Source organism: Copadichromis virginalis, linkage group LG1, assembly GCF_057382275.1.
Source record: "Copadichromis virginalis isolate Kocher_CV1m ecotype Utaka linkage group LG1, C_Virginalis_male_GT1.1, whole genome shotgun sequence".
Lineage (NCBI taxonomy): Eukaryota > Metazoa > Chordata > Actinopteri > Cichliformes > Cichlidae > Copadichromis > Copadichromis virginalis.
In genome coordinates, this window is record NC_140618.1 from 37,488,381 (window position 1) to 37,509,640 (window position 21,260).

General features: G+C 43.9%; 1 protein-coding gene across 9 annotated transcripts in view; it reads right to left on the reverse strand.

Annotated features, from left to right (window-relative positions):
- Window positions 1–20,120, reverse strand: part of ppip5k1a (diphosphoinositol pentakisphosphate kinase 1a) — a 30,022-nt gene extending 9,902 nt beyond the window's left edge. For 3 of the 9 annotated variants that reach the window (XM_085461463.1, XM_085461489.1, XM_085461472.1), the window contains exons 1-26: window positions 19,995–20,119; window positions 15,463–15,980; window positions 14,720–14,915; window positions 14,391–14,481; window positions 14,177–14,262; window positions 13,135–13,289; window positions 10,705–10,806; window positions 10,205–10,366; window positions 9,994–10,115; window positions 9,811–9,912; window positions 9,132–9,218; window positions 8,978–9,053; window positions 8,768–8,877; window positions 7,801–7,886; window positions 7,586–7,711; window positions 7,224–7,345; window positions 6,884–7,066; window positions 5,711–5,852; window positions 5,369–5,592; window positions 4,739–4,866; window positions 4,534–4,648; window positions 4,340–4,447; window positions 3,603–3,731; window positions 3,375–3,515; window positions 2,992–3,085; window positions 1,144–1,269 (exon numbers count right to left, since the gene is read on the reverse strand). In XM_085461463.1, the coding sequence (XP_085317589.1) occupies window positions 1,144–1,269; window positions 2,992–3,085; window positions 3,375–3,515; window positions 3,603–3,731; window positions 4,340–4,447; window positions 4,534–4,648; window positions 4,739–4,866; window positions 5,369–5,592; window positions 5,711–5,852; window positions 6,884–7,066; window positions 7,224–7,345; window positions 7,586–7,711; window positions 7,801–7,886; window positions 8,768–8,877; window positions 8,978–9,053; window positions 9,132–9,218; window positions 9,811–9,912; window positions 9,994–10,115; window positions 10,205–10,366; window positions 10,705–10,806; window positions 13,135–13,289; window positions 14,177–14,262; window positions 14,391–14,481; window positions 14,720–14,915; window positions 15,463–15,606 (3,157 nt within the window). In that variant the 5' untranslated portion in view covers window positions 15,607–15,980; window positions 19,995–20,119. Of the gene's footprint in view, window positions 1–1,143; window positions 1,270–2,991; window positions 3,086–3,374; window positions 3,516–3,602; window positions 3,732–4,339; window positions 4,448–4,533; window positions 4,649–4,738; window positions 4,867–5,368; window positions 5,593–5,710; window positions 5,853–6,883; window positions 7,067–7,223; window positions 7,346–7,585; window positions 7,712–7,800; window positions 7,887–8,767; window positions 8,878–8,977; window positions 9,054–9,131; window positions 9,219–9,810; window positions 9,913–9,993; window positions 10,116–10,204; window positions 10,367–10,704; window positions 10,807–13,134; window positions 13,290–14,176; window positions 14,263–14,390; window positions 14,482–14,719; window positions 14,916–15,462; window positions 15,981–19,994 lie in introns of all 9 variants that reach the window. The other 6 variants (XM_085461454.1, XM_085461446.1, XM_085461498.1 and 3 more) reach the window with 4 other exon arrangements.
- Window positions 20,121–21,260: the final 1,140 nt, after the last annotated feature.

The following is a 21,260-nucleotide window of genomic DNA, read 5'->3' on the forward strand; positions in this document are numbered from 1 at the left end:
CTGGGAGAGTGATGGGGACGCGTATTACTTTATTCCATTTATATCGTGCTAAGGCGCTATATAAGTGCTACCTTACAGAACAAAGGACCAAGGTGCTTTATATTGCAAGGTAGAGAGCCAAAATAAAAAGGGTCCTGCAGGTTGGTCAGTACTGCTACCTGGTGGCTGGATGAAATCCTGGTACCAAACCTGGCTTCGGACCTTAGGCACTGTCCTGTGTCCCTACTGGTGCAGGACAAAGCCCTGCCACACGTGACCAGAGTGGGCAGGCAGCTCTTAGCTGAAGGCATCGATGCCACTGACTGGGATCTTATGCATCGGTGCATCCAAATCCACCAAAGACTGTCCAGGAGCTCACTGACGCCCTGATCCAGGTAATATGAACATCTGTCAGCTCATTGGGAGCTGCCCAGATGTCAGTGGGAGTGTATACAGGGACACGAGGACAATACACACCATTTAACCACATTATGACACAATTTGGATTGTGATTTCAAAGTTTAACTCAGATTTTTGGCGAGATTTTGAATCGATCGTCCACTAAAAGCTGAATTCCACAATGTAAAGAAGTTTTTTGAGCAGTGTAAATGGTTATCTACCTACTAATTAACTAAATTAGCTCTCATGTTGCAGTGATATTGGTTTTAACTGACATTCTACAAAGACGTGTGAGACTCCACAAACTCAGAGTACATCTACTGCCACGCTTCTCTCAAGTGTATCCTGAAAAACTCATTTCAAAGCAGCCGTGCTATTCTGGCTAAACCTTTCTGCATTTCCTGTTTTGGTTTGGCCTGAGGCAGGAATCCTAAAAAGGAGCACATCAAGTTTACTCAAAGCAGTAAAGGAGGAAACAAAAGAGTCAGTGGATATGGTGACTAGAATGAATATGGAGTTAACAGAAATATGACTAAAATGTAAAAAAAATATTCTATACATGTATGGGCATGTGTCCCAGTCCACTGATTATCTAACTACTGTAATGACTCCAGCTTAAACATGTTTCATGTTCACGTGTGCAGCTTTCAGGCGTCATCGCAGGTCAGACAGATATAATTTACACATTACGACACAGAGGAGGTGTGTGCTGATTTGCTGTTGTCCTGTGCAGGTTTGTGAAGGCGCGCGGTCTCAAACACGTACCGTCTTTGTAGGACAGACTGCTGGTGGAGAATTTTTTGCGGTGCGCGCGTGCGTAGTCCTGCAGGTTGGGGGCGCTAGAGGACCCACCCAGGACAGTGGTGCTGAAGAGCCCAGCGCACTGAGAGCCTGTGAGGGGGGCGGGCCGGGTTAGTCACTACTACATCACATGCTGTTACTCAAACAACTGACCAGAAAGAGACAGATTCAGAGACACAAAGAGGAAAAAGAAAGAGACAAGCAGAAAGAAGGACTCGTGGGAGACCGTGCACTCACGAGGGGTCGCAGAACTAAGCCACATTAAAGGTCCCATTTAATGTATTAAGTGCAACTTTGTAGCTAAGGCTAGAATTCTTCGTCCCCTTCACATGTTTAATTCATACAGAAAGCTTTAAACATCAATAAGAACATCAAAGAGTACAGAAAGAGGAGAGGCGTTTAAGCTGCGTCCACACTGGAAACAATTCGCTTTGAAGCTGACGCTTGGCTGGCTGCAGACACTAAGCCCCGATTGCCTAGGTAACCCTCTAATGCATGGGGTGTCAAACACAAGGCCCGGGGGCCAGAACTGGCTTGCGAAAGACTCCAATGTGGGCAATGTGAAGGAGGACAGAATGCTTAAACTTCTACCTGTATTTTCATGCGTTTACAGCTTGTCCTAATGATAAGCACCTCCCCCATGGCCATTCACACATTAAAATAACCGTCTAAGAAATATATGATTTTCACAGGAAAAAACCCCAAAATGTCCATTTTATAGCTTGAGGACAGGCTGCACAACGAGCTAACAGAACGTTACTGTAAGTTTACACATTTATTTCTTATAATTTAAGCATGAAGCAGCATGTCTTTATCATGTAGAAAAACTGTGCTGATGAAACTGCACTTGTTTTTCTTACATTAAAATAACTCGGGGAATAAATGTTTAGTTTAAATGTAGTCAAGTTCTATACGAAATGACAGAAATGTAGGAGGAGTCTGAAATCCCCGCTCGAATGTATTTACTACCAGATCTGTCAGTTGACAGTATCCTCACGCTAGCGGCCACTTCAATCGCTCTGCTGGAAGAGAGAAAATGTTCTGCGGTCCTGCTCGATTCATGTTGCCAGCAGTTATTCTGTTGAAGTCACTGAGTGTCTTTCACCTTCGGTGGCCTCTGGTCACCACAACGCTCCAAACTGCTTCCAGTGCAGACGCAGCGTAGAAGTTAACTGAGAAGGATTAACAGCATCATCCATGATGTTTTAGACTTTAGCTCAGACTGTGCCTGATGTCATTCACACATCATTGAAAGACAGAGTGACAGAGAGGAAACATTTCAGGTGGATTTTACAACAGCTCAATCACAGTCAACCCCTGGAGTTGCTCAGAGGCAGAGAAAGCCCCGGAGGCTTCATGGGCCTGCATAAAGGTTCACTCTTTAACTCGGAATACAAGATTCACACAGACACTGGTGACCAATCATTTTCATCATGTTTAGTTTGCATGAATGGAGCAGAAACAACCTCAAAATGACTTCCTTTCTGATTTCTTGAAATCATGTCAGCAGCAATTAGCAACAGTGTCAGACACGTTTATCTGTGCAGAATTGATTTTATGTCAGGAAACTAGGCTGCCCTGCTACAGAGGGATGTTTTACCTCTGAATGCTGACGAAGTCACAAACCTGCAAAATGCTCAGCTCGAAAAAAGCTTGTGTGCATGTCTCAGAGCAATGAGCACCGCCCTCATTCTGTGTCATTTCCATTAATAAAAATGTCTTCCCGAGATAAAAACTCTCGTAGCTGCACCCGAGCCTCCCACTCAGTCGTGTCATACGGTTGCCGCAGCAACAGAGCATTACAATACCTACCTAATCCACTTTGTTTCATCTCCGGGGACTGACGAGAGCAGAACGAGAAAAGGCGGTAACTGCCGACTTTGGAGGACGATGTTTCCGACAGGACCTGGTGGAAAGAACACGCCACACATACCACAAGCATGTTTTACATCACGTATCAGCCACCACTACTTTATTTAGTGAAATACAGCCGTAGATAAGACCAGAGGCTAAAACCACAGGAACCAAGTCTTCTGTGGATAAAACACAGGAAAACGTGAACGATTCTTCTCTGCAGAAGCTAACAGACAGAGTTCAGTTACACTGTTTATAGTGTCTACAGTGAAGAGCTGTTGAAACAATTTTAAAACTCCTATTCTGGGTCTGCTTCTTTCTGCATTCAGTGCCAGTCTCACCTCCATGGATCCGGTCTTATGGTTGCGAATAAGTGGGGACTTCCTCTGAATGGTGATTGGCTCAGACAGCGGCACAGCACGGTCGGTTTCATCCCGTGACAGGTCCTCCAGGCTGCTGGGGTCGGGTTGTTTTTGCCCGTTCTGGATTGAGCAGACATACGGTATAAACCTGACGGCAAACACTGCCACCTGCAGAAGAGCAACGAGGAAGACTCTTTGCAATCCCACCTGCCGTGCTACCTCTGCAGAGGCGGGCCTGAAGCCAAAGCCGGTGGGAGCGTTCTCCTCCTCTTCAACACCTTTCACCCCGGGGCTGAAGTGAAGCTCCACATGGAAGCGCTCCTCAGAGGAGATGTCCTGTAGCAAGATAAAATCGGTTATTAGAAATTTCTAATTGGTGAGCCTTTAATATAAAAAATTATCGATTTTTGGGGGGTGTTATGACTTTGGCTTACAATTGAAACCTGGGATCTCAAATTCAGTATAAACTGTATAAATACCATGGATCTCTATGTAGGTCAGTACACAGAGATCCATGGTATGTTTAACCACATTTATGGCAAAGGCTGCTGACCTGACGGTTTTACAGATGATCATCATCATGAAACACCCAAACCACAAACAGGTCGCTGTCAAAGCAGCCTGAGCTTCACCTCAAGCCGACTGCAGGGACACACCTTCAGCTGCTTGTTGTTTTTAGACCGATCATAAAAATATTCTAACATTTTGAGGTTTCTGATTTGCCCTCTGCTAGCTACCAGGTATCAGCTGAAGCATGGCTGGGGGGTCTGACTAATCGCTGGTGTTCAATTAGGAGAAGATAAAGATGGCTGCACTCCTGAAACAGCTGTGTATCGAATTTATTCAAATAAAAAGAAGAAACGCTATAAAGCTAGCATGTCACAAATGGAACCATGTGACTGCACGTCTACCACAAACAGAACATCAGAAGGAAAGAAAAACACCTTATTGTTGTCCTCGTACAGCATGATGACAATCTGAGTCATGTAGTTGAGCTCGGAGACAGCACTGAGGTAATCCATGGCACGCTTCCACTGCTGGTCCTTCTCCTCCTGTTGCACACACACACACAAACGTATACAGACTTTGTGCCTCCTCTGAAAACATTCAAAGCTCAGCCAGATCGACATTTGCTTACATCAAGCAAGCCCCCGTAGCGGAAAATGCTGAGCAGGGAGTGGACGTGACTCTCACTGGTGAAATACAGACGGGTCCTGACGTGGCGTCCAGGAGACATCACTCCTCGAGAGTACCTGCAAACGTACAACCGAGGTCAAGTTCAAAATATTCTCCGGTCGGCCGGAACGCTATTTAAGTCACGCAACTCCTAATCTTAGACCCACAGAGGGTGCAGCTTGTTGACAGACTCGTCCTCGTGAGTCCTCTGCAGGTCCAGCTGGATCTTTCTGACCAGTGGGAGGCAGTAGGCGTATGCTATGTCCAGTTTCTCCACTCTGTTTATGCCATATTCCTGCAAAAAAACAACAGACAAATGAGCTTAAAATACTACACGACTTTAATATATACTCAGAGTATATCAGAGTAATTAAACTGTGTGATTTTCAGGTGCCTAAGAAAGTTTTACACTTTGTTACAGTGAAAATATCAGCTGTGCACAGACAAAACTTTCCTTTAGCTTCACTGGTTTTAGCAGCTATACAGCACATCACAGCACTACCATCATCAATCATATTTGACATATGTGGGCCTGTATATAGGTGTACAATAGCACTCAATATACACTGAGTGTTTTTAAATAAAGTCAACATCCGGTGTGGAGTCCACAGCTGTAAAGTGCAGCACAAAGGATTCTGCTGTCACATAAAACCTTTAGCCTCAGCAGCATGTCATCTTTTCCTTGCACCTGGAGGAGCTGCTTGTTTCATGTGTTTATTGACACATCAGTCATATAAAGACTCATGCATGGATCTGTCACTCTGAACCATCCTTATTGTACCCCCCCGCCCCCTCACCTGTGGGATGACGATGTCAGCCAGAGCTCGAGACAGTCTGAACAGTTCCAGGGTGTCCTCGAGGCCGAGGGTGGCGTTGTGGATGACGTCGTACTTGACGCAGTCGTAAATGTCGGGGATTTTACTGATGTCGTAGCGGCCGTTCTTCATGCGGAAGTCTCTCTCTAGCTTGGACCAGCGCTGCAACATCAGCTCCAGCGTCTCGCTGTGGTACAGCTGCAGGTCTGGTGAGCAACAGATGTTTTCAGCTTTTCGCTGCACCTTTCAGGGACTCTGAGCTCCAAAAGCAAAATGTTGGGTTTTTATTTGAGCTTCAGAAAACGCGCTGAGGCCTGAGCTCACCTGCAGACTTGGGGTCTTCCATCCTTTTGCGGATCTGGGAGGTGAGGCTCTGAATGAGGGCGTAAACCTGGTCACATGTGGCCACTGGGTTCTTAACAATCTTCATTGAATTCACCAAAGAGGCGCTACAGGTTGGTGCTAGCTGTAAGAGCCACATGGAGAAAAGCAAAAGCTTTTATTAAAAAGATGCTCACTCAACCGAACGACTACTTTCACTTTACAAAAGGCTTAAAAGAGCCAAACTTCCAACCACACAAAAAGAAGTGACATGAAAAATGAACGATTAATACTGAAATATTTAGTTCAAGGAACACGATGCATGTGGTGACACACAGGGAGGTACACCCTGTGTCACTGCCACAAACACTGAGGAAACATGTCAGAAATGTTGTTTACCCAGTAAAAATATGTTGTATTGACTGATTATCACTGTTAGTTTGATCAATACTGAGATCGTACGAATTCATTGGTATTAGTGACACAAATACTTGTATTGGACTCGCACACACATGCTGTGTGACATCCCTGCTAATGTATAAACGTCATTAATCACCTAAACTCAGAGAATTGCTTAAAAAACATTATCTTAAAAAACATCCTGAAACCTTTGTTCTCACACTGGTTACTGCACGTCTTTGGCCAAACGCAGTGTGGCTTTGTGACGTTTACAGATATGCTGACGTGCTGTACGGGCTCGCAGTTATGGAGATCTGACTCGGACGATTCACATTATCACCACTGCACCTCCCGGCCTGCATGCACGTTCATCACGCTGTAGTCTCCGCTGTGCTGTCAGGCTGCTGAATAAGGTCGATGTGCTGCTTTGTGGTGCAGGCACACCTCTGCAGAGCTCTTTGCATATGATTTGTTCCTACTTAACATCACCTGCCCTAAATCCAGACATTTCCAGACAGCAGCTGATGATCCGCTTGTAGAACCAAGCTCTTCACCTCCTGTTTGTCCCAGACGTCAGACTCTTGTTTCTCCCATCATCACTGCAGCGCAGAGACTCACCCACTCAGCCACACCATCAGGCTTACAGAATACTCGACTTGCTTTCACTTTGCCATTAAGATTCGGATTATTTGTGCAGCCCTACTACCACACATGCTCTCCAATATAACCACACAAACTGCTCTGGCACGTCAGCGCTAAACACAGCTGGTTAGTCACCCTGTCGTAGTCCTCGTCGGTGAAGTCTCGGTCCTTCTGCAGGATTTCATGGAGCCGAGCTTTGACACGGTGTTGGCAGCTGCTCAGCGAGTCGCTGTCGTTGTCCAGCAACCCGTTCATGTTGGCGCTCTTCACCATCTGAACCAGGATGGGAGTCAGCTCGCCCTCCAGGGCCAGCAAACCCTGCCCACACAGACACATTTCACTAGTTACTGCACGTCCAGTATTTGGAGGGTGTGTGCCGTGGCTTGTACCAAAGCTCAAAGACCTCAGCCTTCCTGTTTCTGTTATTACACTTCTGTGCTGACTGAAGCTCTTAGAACAGCAGGATGCTGCGTACCTTTGCAAAAGCAGCAGCTGTCATCTGCACCCTGCCTTCATCAGACGCATAAATCTTCAGGTCGTGTCTGTAGGTGCTGTGTAGGCGCAGTAACCCGCAGCCTGGAAATCCAGCATAGTCTCCTACAAAACACAGTATGCATGCACGCACGCGCACACGGACACACACACACACGTGCACACGCACGCACACAGGCTTGTTTTAAATCATTTCTCTGTTTAAGACCTTTCATAACATGTAACTGGTGAGTGAACAACACGGACCTGAGGTCTCAGCATGTTCATTTTTCCATCACCAGCTTATTGCTCAGAGTTACAATGCCAGCAGCACTGCGTGTGGTAAACATGCTGTGTGCGTCTCACCTTGTCCTCCGGGGTACATACAGCGGAAGGCTCTCCCCAGTTCTTCAGCCTGCACTCTGCCAGCGGGGGTCAGCTCCCCCCCCCACTTCAGCACCAGCAGCAGCGATGGCCCTTCCTTACGAGTGTCTGGAAATGACCACAGAGGCGGGCAGTCAGCACTCAGCTTTAGCTTGTTCCTTTGGGAAGAAGCTATTAAACAGTCTTTGTCTTCCTACCTTCCTCTTCACTCGAGGTCTTGGGCTGCCCATGGGGCAGGTAAGTAAGCTGCACTTTTCTGTTGATCCCCGAGAAGTGACCGTACCTTTGTTACGGGAAAAAAGCCAAAGATACTTATAGTTAGCAATGCATGACAACTCACTTCTGATAAGGAAAGACGGGCTTGCTTTTATGACGACTACCAAAATACAGCCTTGGCTGTGACTGTAAATATTTTCAGCAGTGTTATAACAGAAAGACTGACTTTGAAAACTTATGAAAATGTAGAAAAGAAGTGAACTGGTAACTTCTGAGAAACCCATCTGTCATAAACACGGAGAAAGATCGACACCTTCAACAAAACAAGAAGCTTTATAAAAATCTTTGGGAACGATCCCCATCCTTTAGAAAGATTCGTTTTTAAGTTCACTCATTATTGTTCAGAGGGTGTCAGACTGGTTTTATATCGAGGTCCAGACTGAAACGCTCCTTCCTGTCAGCATAAAGAAGTTTATTTAATCCCAGAGACATCTGAATATAAGAAAAAGAAGTGTGCTTATACCTCAGTGTGTCTCAGTGTTTCCACGTGATAAAGAAATGCTGCTGGACTCACTGACACAAATGTGTCGACACGACTGTTTTAGTTTAAACTGTAACAAACACATGTCAAAGTACAGGAAAGAAACCAGTTCACTGACCACACTGCCCAGTCATTATAAAACTGAACTTGTAGAAAATGTAAAAACTGAAATTTGTAATATCAAATCTTGGGTTCTGTTGTTACTTACTGTGAATGTTAGCAGAAAAAGTCGTAAAAAGTCAAACATTTGAAGGCCTCCTTCACATTTTCTAAAGTCACCTGGTGGGGCAGCAGGCCCCGGGCCTTATGTTTGACACCCCTGCTTTAGTCAAACAGTTTGCCGAGCTGAGCCAGAAACAGATTAAATGAATATGAGATCAGGAGTCAATAAAATGCTTCTCACTTACATCTCCAGAACCGTCTTCAGCTGCTCCAGTTTGGACTTCTTCTCTTCTATCTCACAGTCGTTCTGCTGCCCGATCTCTGCTAACAGCTGCCGGGTGATGTCCAGCACCTCCTGTCGGGGTTCAAAGTCACACACACACGTTCACACACACTTTGTCCTCACAGAGGCCGCAATGACAAATGAAACCTTGGCTATTGTTTTCTTCTTTTACCTGCAGTTGTTTTGGTTTTTTGAGTTTTAATTTCCCAGTTTTGTATCCTCCATATTTCTCAAACAGATCAAAGAACCTGAAAGCATCCGAGACGTTAATCAAAGATCTTTAACCTGCAGGAAACAGGAGCATATTAACAGAGAGGCAGGCCTACATTGGGTTGCGAACTTCCATCTTCATTTTCTGCTTGGGCGTTCTGTCTCCGTGTCGGATAACGGCGATGACACAGCGAAGTTCCATCCTGCAGAGCGTGAGTAGAGATTTGAGTTGCATCAGTATAAATCTGTGTACATGACACGTTTCTTCAATGAAGCTGTGTAACTAATTAAGGCAGCACCTTTGCTATGCAGCTGAGCTTTGGGGAGTGTGATGGGCTCAATCAGGACGAACTGTGTGAAAATGTGCTGAATGCAGCGCACGCTTCAACCAACACTGATGATTTTAGAAATCTGTTTGGCTTTCGTTTGTGTGCTCAGCTCAGGGGCATGCTTACTGTCATCTACTGTAGCTAACACACAGTTATTATGTTAAACTGAAGAAGCAACTCTGCTTTTTAAAAAGTGACAGAATTTCTTATTTTTTTGCATTTATCAAACTACTTTTACTATATTAGGCAAAAATGGAATAAAATGTAGTTTATTTATTTATTTAATTTTTAAACGATTGAATTGATTAAGTGGGAGAAAAAAAGTGACCCACACCTTTGTGGCTGTATGTGAAAAAATAATTGGCCCTAAATCTAATGACTGGTTTTGGCAGCCTTGGCAGCGCGAGCTGCAATCAGGCGTCTGTGATAAGTCTAGTCCTCTGTGTCTGCTCCTGTTATGACTCACATGGTCCCTGAAGTGGTGGGAACAATGGGGATGTCTTCAGCCTCAGTAGGGATAGACCAAGGAATCTGAAACTGCGGAGCCAGTTCACGCATCACAATATTCCTGCAGAGAAACGCAGACTCCATCACCAGATCAGAACGAGACGGTGAACACCAGAAAAGAGAAAAGAACTAAAGGTGGTACCCGAGGATCTTGGCACAGTCATCGTAGTACTTCATCGAGTTCTTCACAAAACTGAAACCGTTGACATCGCACACGTAGGAGTGTCCATTGGCCCGCAGAAGGTCAAAGCCGCACACTGTTTGCTGCAGCGACAGCAGATGAGGACGAGGTTCATACTCCACGACAAGAAACCAGAAAACTGTAACACACCTAAGGTATCAACTGCACATACCTTGAATGCCAGGCAGACCTTACGAGCCACCAGTTTTTCCATGGCTGACAGCATGACGGGGTAACGAACCTCCTTGCCCTCGCTGTCTCTCTCCACCTTCCCGTCCAAAGCAGGAGACTTTCGGGCCTCGGCATGAGCGTAGTCCGGTCCCACCGTGTACACCTGACATGAAATGAAAACACCCACAAAAATCTGAGGGATGACCCAAGCGGGTACTCCCCTCCTCGTGTGACTTGATAAAGTTTTACACTGGAGGCCTTTATTGACACAACGCCTAAAGACGATCTGTGCCTCCAGCTGCCCGACAGCCACGATAGAGAGAAACCCTTGAGGTCCTCCAAATCATATCAGCGGTTTTACTGAACACACCAGCACAGTTCAGGTTAATGTGGATTAACGTGACAGTTGATGAAATCCTTTCTACAGGTGCTTTATTAGCATTAACAAAGTGTTCTTTGCACATATTTTATCTACCATGTACTCTGTGACAAATACTCTACCTTAACATCTGTGCCATCTGTTGGCATGAACTCTTCATAGATGTAAGAGCCCGTCTTCCTCACGCTGCTCTCTGGCGAGTAGACGCTGCTCCGGCTCCCAATCTACAAAATCCAGAGAGTCGCTGAGTGGCCGCTCTCTGTTAATGAGGTTCACCTCTGCATGGTTTCCATAAAACCCATCAAACTCTAAATTAAAGGCCACACTGTGTTTGACAATGCTGCCATGGATCAAAGACAATGCAATTACTGATGAGCAGCAGTAGTCCCATATCCAAGGTTCATACGCATTTTTCAGGGTCAAATTCAAGCACTTTTTAAGCACTTTCAATGTCCATTTTCAAGCTTTTCCAGCACATTACCCAAAAAAAAAAGAATGCATGTTTCACTTAGCATCACCCCAGTAAGGCCATGTCAAAATTAAATCATTTTACGTCGACTTAAATGTCCTTTGTTCCAATTTTGTTAAAACTGAAAAATGCACCACAGACAAAAACTGAAAAAGGAAATGGTGCAATATGCACTCGCTAGTGTACAAACTCAAACACATTTCTCTTAAAAATTAAGATTTGAAAATGTGAACAAATCTGCACCAAGCACCACAATAATACACAGCAAGGCCAAATTAAGAAGTCTTCTCATCAGATATCGAGGCTTCTTTCCTGTGTGACACAAAAAAAAACAAAAAAACAAACATCTGTCTCCTAACTAGTTAAGCACCCACGCCCCCAAAAATGGGGGCAAAAGGGAGGAGATCATGTTCAATCTGTTATAACACAGGGTCAGAAAGTGCTGACACGATAAGTGTCACAGAAACCTCTGAATCTCAGATAAAATCTCATATAAACCATGTCTACAAACACCAAACAAAGCAAAGACAGCAAACAGTTAAAGGAGCAGCTACATCACCATGAATCTGTGGACAGGCTGTGCGGGGAGGGGTGGGGTCACACATTGAAACAGACTGATCTGCAGAGGCGCTCGGCAGCCCAGGCGGAGAAATTTTGCTTTTAGACTTTGCGACTCATCTTATTTCTCTGTCTGATATGAAAACTATTCGGTCAGATAGTTATTTGTGGTGAAAGAAATACAGTTTCAAGCACTTTTAAGCACCACATCTGAAATTCAAGCACTTTTCAAACCTTGAAAAGACAATATTACAATTCAAGGATTTCAAGCACCCGTATGAACCCTGTATAGCAGGGGTGTCCAACTCCAGGCCTCGAGGGCTGGTGTCCCGCAGGTTTTAGATCTCACCCTGGGTCAACACACCTGGATCACATCACTTCATTACCAGGCTTCTGGAGAACTTCAAGACATGTTGAGGAGGTCATTTAGCCATTTGAATCAGCTGTGTTGGATCAAGGACACATCTAAAACCTGCAGGACACCGGCCCTCGAGGCCTGGAGTTGGGGACCCCTGCTATATATCATTAAGAGAAGAACCTTAGCCTTTCAGCAAGAGGTACTTCACTCCCACCATGAGCTACAGCTCCCCTAAGACGTCGCTCACTGGCCAGTCCAGCTCCTTGAGGGTTGAAAATCTTAGGGAAACATCTCCATCCCTTCTGCTTCTTCTGGATGGGTGTCAAACATACTCAGGCGGGGCTGACCTCACCTCCTGCAAGCAGGAAATGGCAGAAGCCGTTTGCGAGTGTCGAAGCCGATCCCCGCCTTTCTCACGCCCCGCGGAGCCCGGCTGGGCTAAGGCCGTTTGCATATTTAAACAGTTTTCTAACATGCACCTCCAGCAGAGGGGAAGCAGAGAAAACAGCCTGTGTAGGCTGGGCTTCACTTATACCAAGAGTGTGTCATGAGTTGGGGTGCTGTTTAGGGGAAGGGCTGTGAATGGAACCAACCCAGGCTGCTACGTGCACATAAATAACTGTGCAGTGATGGTGGTGGTTCTGGCTCAGACTCAGGCAACGGTTGATCTGCCAACAAGACACCGACCCTGAACACATGGCCAAAATAACAAAGGAGTGGCTCCAGGACCACTTATGAATGCCCGACTGAACATCTATGAAGGTGCACCAGCGCTCCACATCCAACCTGATGGAGTCTGAGAAGTTCTGCAAAGAAGAATGGGAGAAACTGCCCGAAAACGCGCTGAGCTTGTAACAGCAGACTAAAAGAGATCTGAGGCTGTACTTGAACAGACTGTGAATATTTGTCATTACAGGTTATTGTTTCTAACATTTTGAGGTGAAAAACAAATTGAATACTTTGCTGCTGCACTGTAAATTGCACAATACATCAGCCAATAAAATGCACTCTCTGTTTCGTGTTCTCTGATTGGGTTCTGACACTGGGTTTTTTTAAAATTCTTCTGGCAACAACAAAACGTTTTTGTTCTTTCTTTCCATACTTTAACCACATTGCATGGAACGCTTATTTATAAGGAAAAAAAGCCACAAGGGCCAAATCAGAGACCTTTCTGAAGAGCCGCTGGCTTCCACCACCAGCCGATGTGGGGTAATAGATGTAGACGTTGTGGTCCTCGGCACACACGGGCTTCTCAACAAAAGGCTTCTGGAAGATTTCTCCGTTCACCTCCACATGATCCTCTCCTTCTACGAGGTTGCACTCTGAGACAGACACACACAGATCAAATGCATCTGTTTAGCACGCAGCCTCTTTTCATTACCACCCAATATTACACACATGACGTTCCACCTCGCCGTGTTTACTCTAGCGCCCTGTGAAGCAGCTCTACCCTTTCGACCACGTGATACTCATCACTCATTTAAAAAAAACAGTCATTAGTGTCAAGGATAAGGACACTTAAGACATCTGACCGTTCATCAGTCAGGAGAGTTTGTGTCACTGTGTTTAAACGGGAATTGGATGACAGAGCCAACATACCACAGCACTTAAGTATGGGACACTTGTGACTGCTTCAAATTTGATGCTATATTTATCCTTCAGCTAAGAAAAACACAAGTACAGCCTTACAAAGCAGACTCAAGGATGCTGCATGGACAACGGGAGCTTGGGCTGTTTTTCTGAGCTTTTTAAAGTTTTAGAATTAATGGTGGCAACATTTTTATCACGCATGAAACGCTGTTATTGGCAACCATGAAACAGACTGTAACTTTGTAACAACAAGTGAGACCTGCCCCGACTCCCTTGGTGAACTCCCACAGCCTGTGGAGTTACTTTTTAGGAGCAAATGATGCTTAAGCTTGCTTCTAAAAGCCTTTCCTTAATACTTGCCCAGAAAGAACAACAACAAAACAAATAGCCATATGACCTTAACTCATTCACTTCTTGACCTCTAAACAAGTAGAGGTCAAGAAACTATATACAGTAGATATGCAGCATCTAAAATTCTGTAACAAATGGGGGGAATAAGGTCCAGCAGAGACCTGACAGGACCTGAAAGAGGCCCTTTAACTGAAACATGTACTCTTTGCATCGTCACAAATGTTCTCAGTGCATATATGTAGTGACTTGTTATCAGCAGGAGACTGACCATCTGGTTTATCGGGGTCACGGTTCAGCACAGCATAGCGTGGTAGATCAATCCCTTCCTCCTGCAGGATGCGATACACCTCTCTCCTGTCAAAATCAAATGAAGAAACAAAAAGAGGAACAAGCACTGGCTGTTTATTTTCACATATCCTGATTCTCTTCACGTGTATTTAGCTCAAATGATGGAAGTAGATAGTTTCAGTAAAAGAGCGCACCTGTCCTGTATGTAATACTGCATATTCAGGTCATTGATGAGCAGAGGATTTCTTAGTTTGGCATAGCTCACGGCCTTATCCAGCGGAAATCCTGTTTTACACAAACATGCAGAGAAACCTGAAACAGACTCTTAAACCATAATCTTCACTATAAGACAGCCACTCAGCTCAGTGTGCGAATGCTTGGGAACTTTATAAGATGATAAACACAGCAGAATGTGTGCTACGTCACACAAACATCATCAATATGTGACGAAGCAGGGAAGCAAGAAGCACAATGAGTCTGTTGTGTTTTTGCATGTGTGTTTCAGTTGGGGAGGGCACTGTACCCTTGGAGTGGAAGGAGATGAGGCAGTCACAAAGAGGCCATTTGTCCACGGGCTCGTTGAGGATTACGTCCTCTGGGAAGATGACCACAGTGATGTACTCGAACCTGCAAAGCCTCTCCAAGATCTGGGTCATCGGCTTGGACTTTGACTTCTTCATCATGCAACAGATCCCCACGACAATCTGTCGCTCTGGGGGCTGAACGAGGAAGAGGAGAGCACGCCGGTTAAACTTTCGGCTCTACGTACATTAACTGAAATCAACAGCAAATAAATTCTCTAAAAGTGCATCTGTAAAAAGACTAAATTATATATTTTTTTAATATCACCAACTCTGTGACCTTCATTAAGTTCTAAAATTTACTTTACTTTCTATCCTCTGTCAGCATCTGGCCACCTCACTAATTCATGCATAGCTACATGTATTTAATCGAAGCTAAATACAAACTATGGTGGCTTTTAGAAACTTCTCATCTCTTTACATGTATGCATCTGCTAAAGAAATTAGCTAATTATACTAAACTGTAAAACCTAACATAAAGGAGAGCTCTATTTTATATTTGCATCAAGTATCACTACGTCCAAAGTCATGCTAAGTCCTAATGAATCAATGACTTGATTATTTTGAAGTAATCGACTGGTCAAAAGCCATGGATATACGGCTGCCATGGTGACAACATGATAGCTTAGAGCTTCCTGCTGCTGACTAATCAGTGACAATCAACTGTGACGGGAGAGTCACCCACCGAGTCTGTGTCTTCGCCGTCCTCATACAGCTCCATATCTGTCCTTATGCTATCTTCCAGGACCTCGCTCTCATCGTCCTCGCAGCCCACGAAGAATCTGGGAGCGCCACACCGGCTCTCGCCCGGGCTGTTGGGCTCTGACATCACAGTCCCCCACGGCAGCCCTCAGCATCCCGCCGCGCCATCGTACACCAACACGCCGCCGGAGCCAGGCCTGGGGAGAGGGATGGGACTTCTCTGCCGGGGCGACGCAGCAGAGACGGTGGACGAAGGCGGGCAAGGCTGAGCGGCAAGGCGAGACTGAACAAAGGGCACTCCAGCATAAAAGGTTCTGTAGGAAATTATGGTCCAGGCCGGTCCTCCGTGGTGACAACTTCACTCGAGCATTTCATTCTTCATTCAGCAAACTCACGTGTTAAACAGCTCGCTCGTATTTCACAAGAGTCTCCAGCAACGAGCTACGGCTCCACTTGTGTAATGACGGTCCCGTCGTCCATTTGTACGCAGACTTGACAGTCCTGCAACAAATGAGAGCACAACATGAAAGCTACACTTATGAGATTGTGCTTCACAGTGCAGACCAATGCTCATCTGCACTGCCTGTAGTCTGTTTGTTACAAGGTTACAAATATTAGCTGTTATAAATGTCACACTATGTTTAGCTCATGATTTCATTTCACTTTCGTGGTGGTCAGCATGTCCTGGAAGCGTTGTCCTAATAAGCCAATTTGCTGAGTGCGCAAAAACACATAGAAACTCTCTCTTTTTTTTTTTAAACCAACATGAAACAAGATTATTAAATGAATCCAGACATGTTAAACTGGCTAAATCCTTTGTTCATTCCCCCACAGGCCCAATATTCAAACAGTGGTTTGATTTAAATGTTTTCATTTTAGTCTTTCAGCTCCATAACAACTTTGTGTTTATTAGAAAAATTAACATCAAGCCTAATGCTCCAAATCTCACCCGATATTAAGCAGAATTAGCCTCGTCATTACTGGATTACACATTAAAGTGACGCTGCAGCCTGGTGCTGGCCGTCAGCTCTGTTCTGCCCAACATAAGCCGGTCACGGGCACAGGAACGTCAGCAGACCACAACTCCTCATTACTCCCTGGCGCACTAGATGACACAGCTGAACAACAAACCACTTCAGCAGCAGGCACAGTCACTCAGGCAAAAGCTGCAAAGGCTCCCAATGAGAGTACGAACCAGTACTCGATTACACAAATGCCTGAGGATTTCAAAGTCAGGGAACACACACAAAAAGGCCAAGCTCTCTCTGCAGAGTGTGGTTGTTTATTTTAAGCCTCCAGTGACCTGAAAACTCACTGCTCTTACGTAACGGCTTTCATTAATTAACACGACAGCAAGCAGAACGCCACAGAGATTTTGTTGTTGTTCAATCGTTTTAGGGACAGCTCGTTTGCAGCTCGGACTCCCCTGGAGTTGTTCTGCATGCTAAAAAATAATCCATACTAATGGATTCCATGGAATACTATATTATAGTATACCATACTATGGAATCCATACTAATGGATACTGATCTTCACTGGAACATAATGTGATGGTAATAATGCCCTTCAGTTTGCCACCATCTTAAACACGCTGTTTAATCTGCCTGCACCATCCTTTTAAAACAGCTTTTTCTTTTTTAAATTGGAAACTTTAAAACAGCAGGGTGAACCCAGATGACCATATAAGGAATATCAGCTCTTACTGACATCACATAGAACCCATTCAAGAAAAAAGAAGCATTTGAACTGAGTATTCAGAGCATTTCTTATATTGAAAAATATACTGGGTACTGGTTTTAAATATATATTTGTGGACATGCGGTAAAAAACAAAATCACAATTTTCTGGGTGTCCTTGTAATGTTTTATTATAATAATAATAATAATAATAATAATAATAATAAACTGAGCTGTGTACTGTTACAAAAATTAAGCTAATTGAAAAATAGGGACAATCTTTGAACATTTTACACATGAAATATTAAGATAATAATCCACAAACAGATACACATTTCAAAGACAGCTTTGCATGACTGCAGCACCTGTCGAGCCTGTTTTGATGAATACTGCATTTCTGCTGAAATTCACTCTCACGCTTTCATTATTTAAATTAAACTGTTTTCATACCAAAGTGGATGAGTGTGTGAGAGCCTGAGCATTAATCTGCTCCTTTCACCTGCTTACTCCAGCTACCAGCAGGGCTGCAGTTCCCACTGAGAACACCAAGGTCATCAAGTCCTTTGTTTTTTTCATAAGACTATTGAGGTGATTTAGTCTTAGTTTAAATTCCACAGTTTAACAACGAGCTGCTGTAAGCTGAACCCTGCTGCCCCTCATTTTACACAGGTTTTTAAATGTGACAGAGCTTTAGTTTTCATTACTGATTTATTTGACAATTTTCCTTAACTAGTCCATTTCTACGGCCTGAAACAGGACTGTCTATAACGGTCCTGTATATTTAAAAAAAACATGTAGGAAAGCTTTAAGCCTGGGAATACGTTTCGTTTTTAAATCTACAAAGATAAAAAAAAATACTGTTGTTGCTTTTGGTTTTGGGGGCAATGAACTGAAGTCATTAATAGATTATTCAGAGCAATTCTAATACTGCACCACCAACTCCGGATGGGAGGAGGAAGCTGGCTCAAATTCAACAAAGCAACCAACAAAAGAATTCAATTCAGCATTATTATGTTTCTTCATAGTTGCCATTTTCCTCATTTTTGGGATTTGCCAAAATTAGAGACTCCCCAATCTGTTTAGATAAAACTCTTTTCATATCAGTGAGTTTCCAGCTTCCTTTAAATGTTTAATGGGGAGCAAAGGCACTCGACAGTGGAGGTTCACACAACTTAAACGACATTGTAAGCCTAAGACTGTGTGTAGATACTTTTTACTGCCAAATGCTGATGTTGCTGATAGCGGCACAGCTGAAGAGAATATAAACCTTCGTTTCTTCTCTATAAAGGCAGCAAATGTTCTCCTCTTGACTTGGTTTTATTTATTTTTTGAACGGGCGTGATAAATTGAAAAATTTCCTGACAAATCTTCACCCCCTGCGGTCAGCAGATGGTTATGTATGGAAGCTTTGAGATAAACTGCTGCTTAGTAACACTGATTGTATTACCAATAAGTTAGCCTATAAAAAAAGAATAAACCAATATGTCTTAAACAGGTGACACTTGAAGTACAGCAAACAATACTGATGTTCAATTTCTGAACAGAAGAAAAAAAGGGCAAAAATATTTCTTGGTCCCTTCTAGTGAAATATGAGAAGTTGATGCTTTTCTTTGTAATAACTGATAATAAACACGATGTCGTTCGTGCCAGTCTGTTGTCAGGGGAAACTAGACCTTTGTCAGGTCATGTTTTCAGTTTATAGACAAGCTATTAGATGATTTACCCACCATCAGCTGCTGCTCTGACCTAAACAAATGAATTTCAGTATCACATTAGACATATTTAATGAGACAAGTACATTTAGTCGGGTATTGTACTAAAGTACACCTTAGATACACTTACAGTTCTACTCTACTGTATTTTGTGAGTATATGTTGTACTTTGTGCTCCACTTGAATAATTTTCAAGTTATTATTTTGCTGACCTGTGATCCAAGATTATACTGGCAAATAGCTCGCTCTGCATTTACTTTACACTGTACTTGTATTAATGCAGTTCTGCTTGACGCTGTAATTTTCCACTGCAGTGTTGCTACTTTGTTCCTCAATGATTTAAATACCAGTTTTGCACAATAGTGGAGAAAATATGTATACAAAACTATTTCCAGCGCCCCTTTTCATGTAATATCATCGTTACAAGGGCACAGCACAGGATATCGAAAATCAATTTGAATGAAAGTAATATGTTTGAATATAGTTTTCTTATTTACAGTGGGCTCCACCAAACCGGTTCTTGGTTCTGTGTGTCAGTAAAAACAACCTGCTCGCCCCTGCTTTACCGACACAGCTAAACACAGTGATACTAACTACGTGAAGAGATTGCATTATTAGCATGGAGAAAGACGTTTTAGTGGCTCGGGTTCGAGTTGGAAGAAGGCCTGATGGGTTTAACTACATGAATATAACACCCAAGGCGGGAGAGAGCCAACTGACGGACAGCTCGCATGAACGACCCCTGACATGTAAGGGTCCGACTTTAAATACCATTGTATGCCAAAAGGACTTGTTGTCCCGAAATGTAGGCTACATAAACGTGACTCGTTATTAATATCCACATTTAAACCCCAAACCGCGAAAGCTGGTTGAATACAAAAGCCTCACTCGGCGAAGAAATTATCGTTAGGTGCCGTTACTTTTCTCATTTTTCATTTTGACATTTAGCTAATGTTAGCATTCAGCTAGCTGGCTCGCCAATGTAAACAAGTCTCCCCAAGGCCATTCTGTCTGCATCTGAAGCACAGTCCAACCAGCCCGGCAACTATCGGTGGTAACGCCTAACACCAGCTACATGCCAAGCACGTTCCCGTTCTCAGGGCTTCAGGACAAAAGTGTGAACTCACGGTGTTACTGGAAGATTTACCACTGCCATCGGCTCTCTTCCGTCCCTTGACAGTATGCATGTGAAACCAATCTTTTTATTTTTCTCAGGTTGACATAGGCCGATGAGCGTGTGAATCAGCCAATCAGAAAAGCGAACTTCCTGGGAGGCGTAACGTAAAAACAAATCACGTGTGCCAATGAGGGACACTCAGCCCAACGAAAAAAAAAGGATCGTTAGCGTCCTCTAGCGTTGATACCAATAAATCATATTACACCCCATGAATTAAGAAGGGGATGTCGCTCAGGTCGATATGTGTGTGAAGGCAGACCAGCAAATACTTTTGTCAATTATCTTAAAGTTTTTTTTACCTTAATGAACTCTTTTTATGTTTTTTTTTCCAGAGCTTAAGAGGAGGAGACAAATGTTTTGTCTGTCTGATAAGATTGAAATATTATGTGATATTTACTATAGTATTTAAAAACATCTCTGATGGTCAGCGTCTCCCACCCCATGCATATAAATGCTGCTGAACTGCAGAGCTGCTTCAGTGCCAGACTGCTGCATCCTCGATGCATGAAGGAGCGTTTCCGCAGGTCCTTCCTCCCTGCAGCTGTCAGACTGTACAATCAGAACTGCTCCCAACAAACATAGATGTTTACATCAGCGCTGTAACTTGGCACTATTTTATCAACCGATTCACACTATAACCAGGAGTTGCCTCTTATCTGTATTTAACTTTAGTTAATTTAATAACAGTACAGTACTCTGTTTTTGGTAACCATTGTCCTTGATGTAAATATGTAAAAATTGTGCGTGTTTCTGTTCTGTGTCCTGTTTCTTCGTATATGTGTCTTTCTTGCTGCTGTCACACCCAAAGTTCCCCTTGTGGGACAATTAAAGGATTATTCTATTCTATAAAGGTCAGCCTCTTTCTCTTGTCACAGAAGAAGACTTCCAGCAGGAGAGTAGCCTTACGTGCTCCTGTCACTACTCTTGTTGGCAGTCTTTTCCCCACTCCACTGGTACCTTTTGTGGACAGAGATTAGAGGAGGCTGCTCCCTCAACCCCAGACCTCTGCTTTTCAAAAAGCAGGAATGGGAAAGAGGACTGCTGGGAATCCAAACCCTTTACTCCTCCATAATGAGAAGCATGAAAGAGAGCTGCACAGAGCTGGTAGAGGCAAAGAGGAAGAAGGTGAGTTTTGGCTAAAGGTCCCACCCTAAACTTCAGGTCAACAGGCAGGAACACAGAGGAGAACTACTGGGAGCAGTAAGCCTCGACCTCA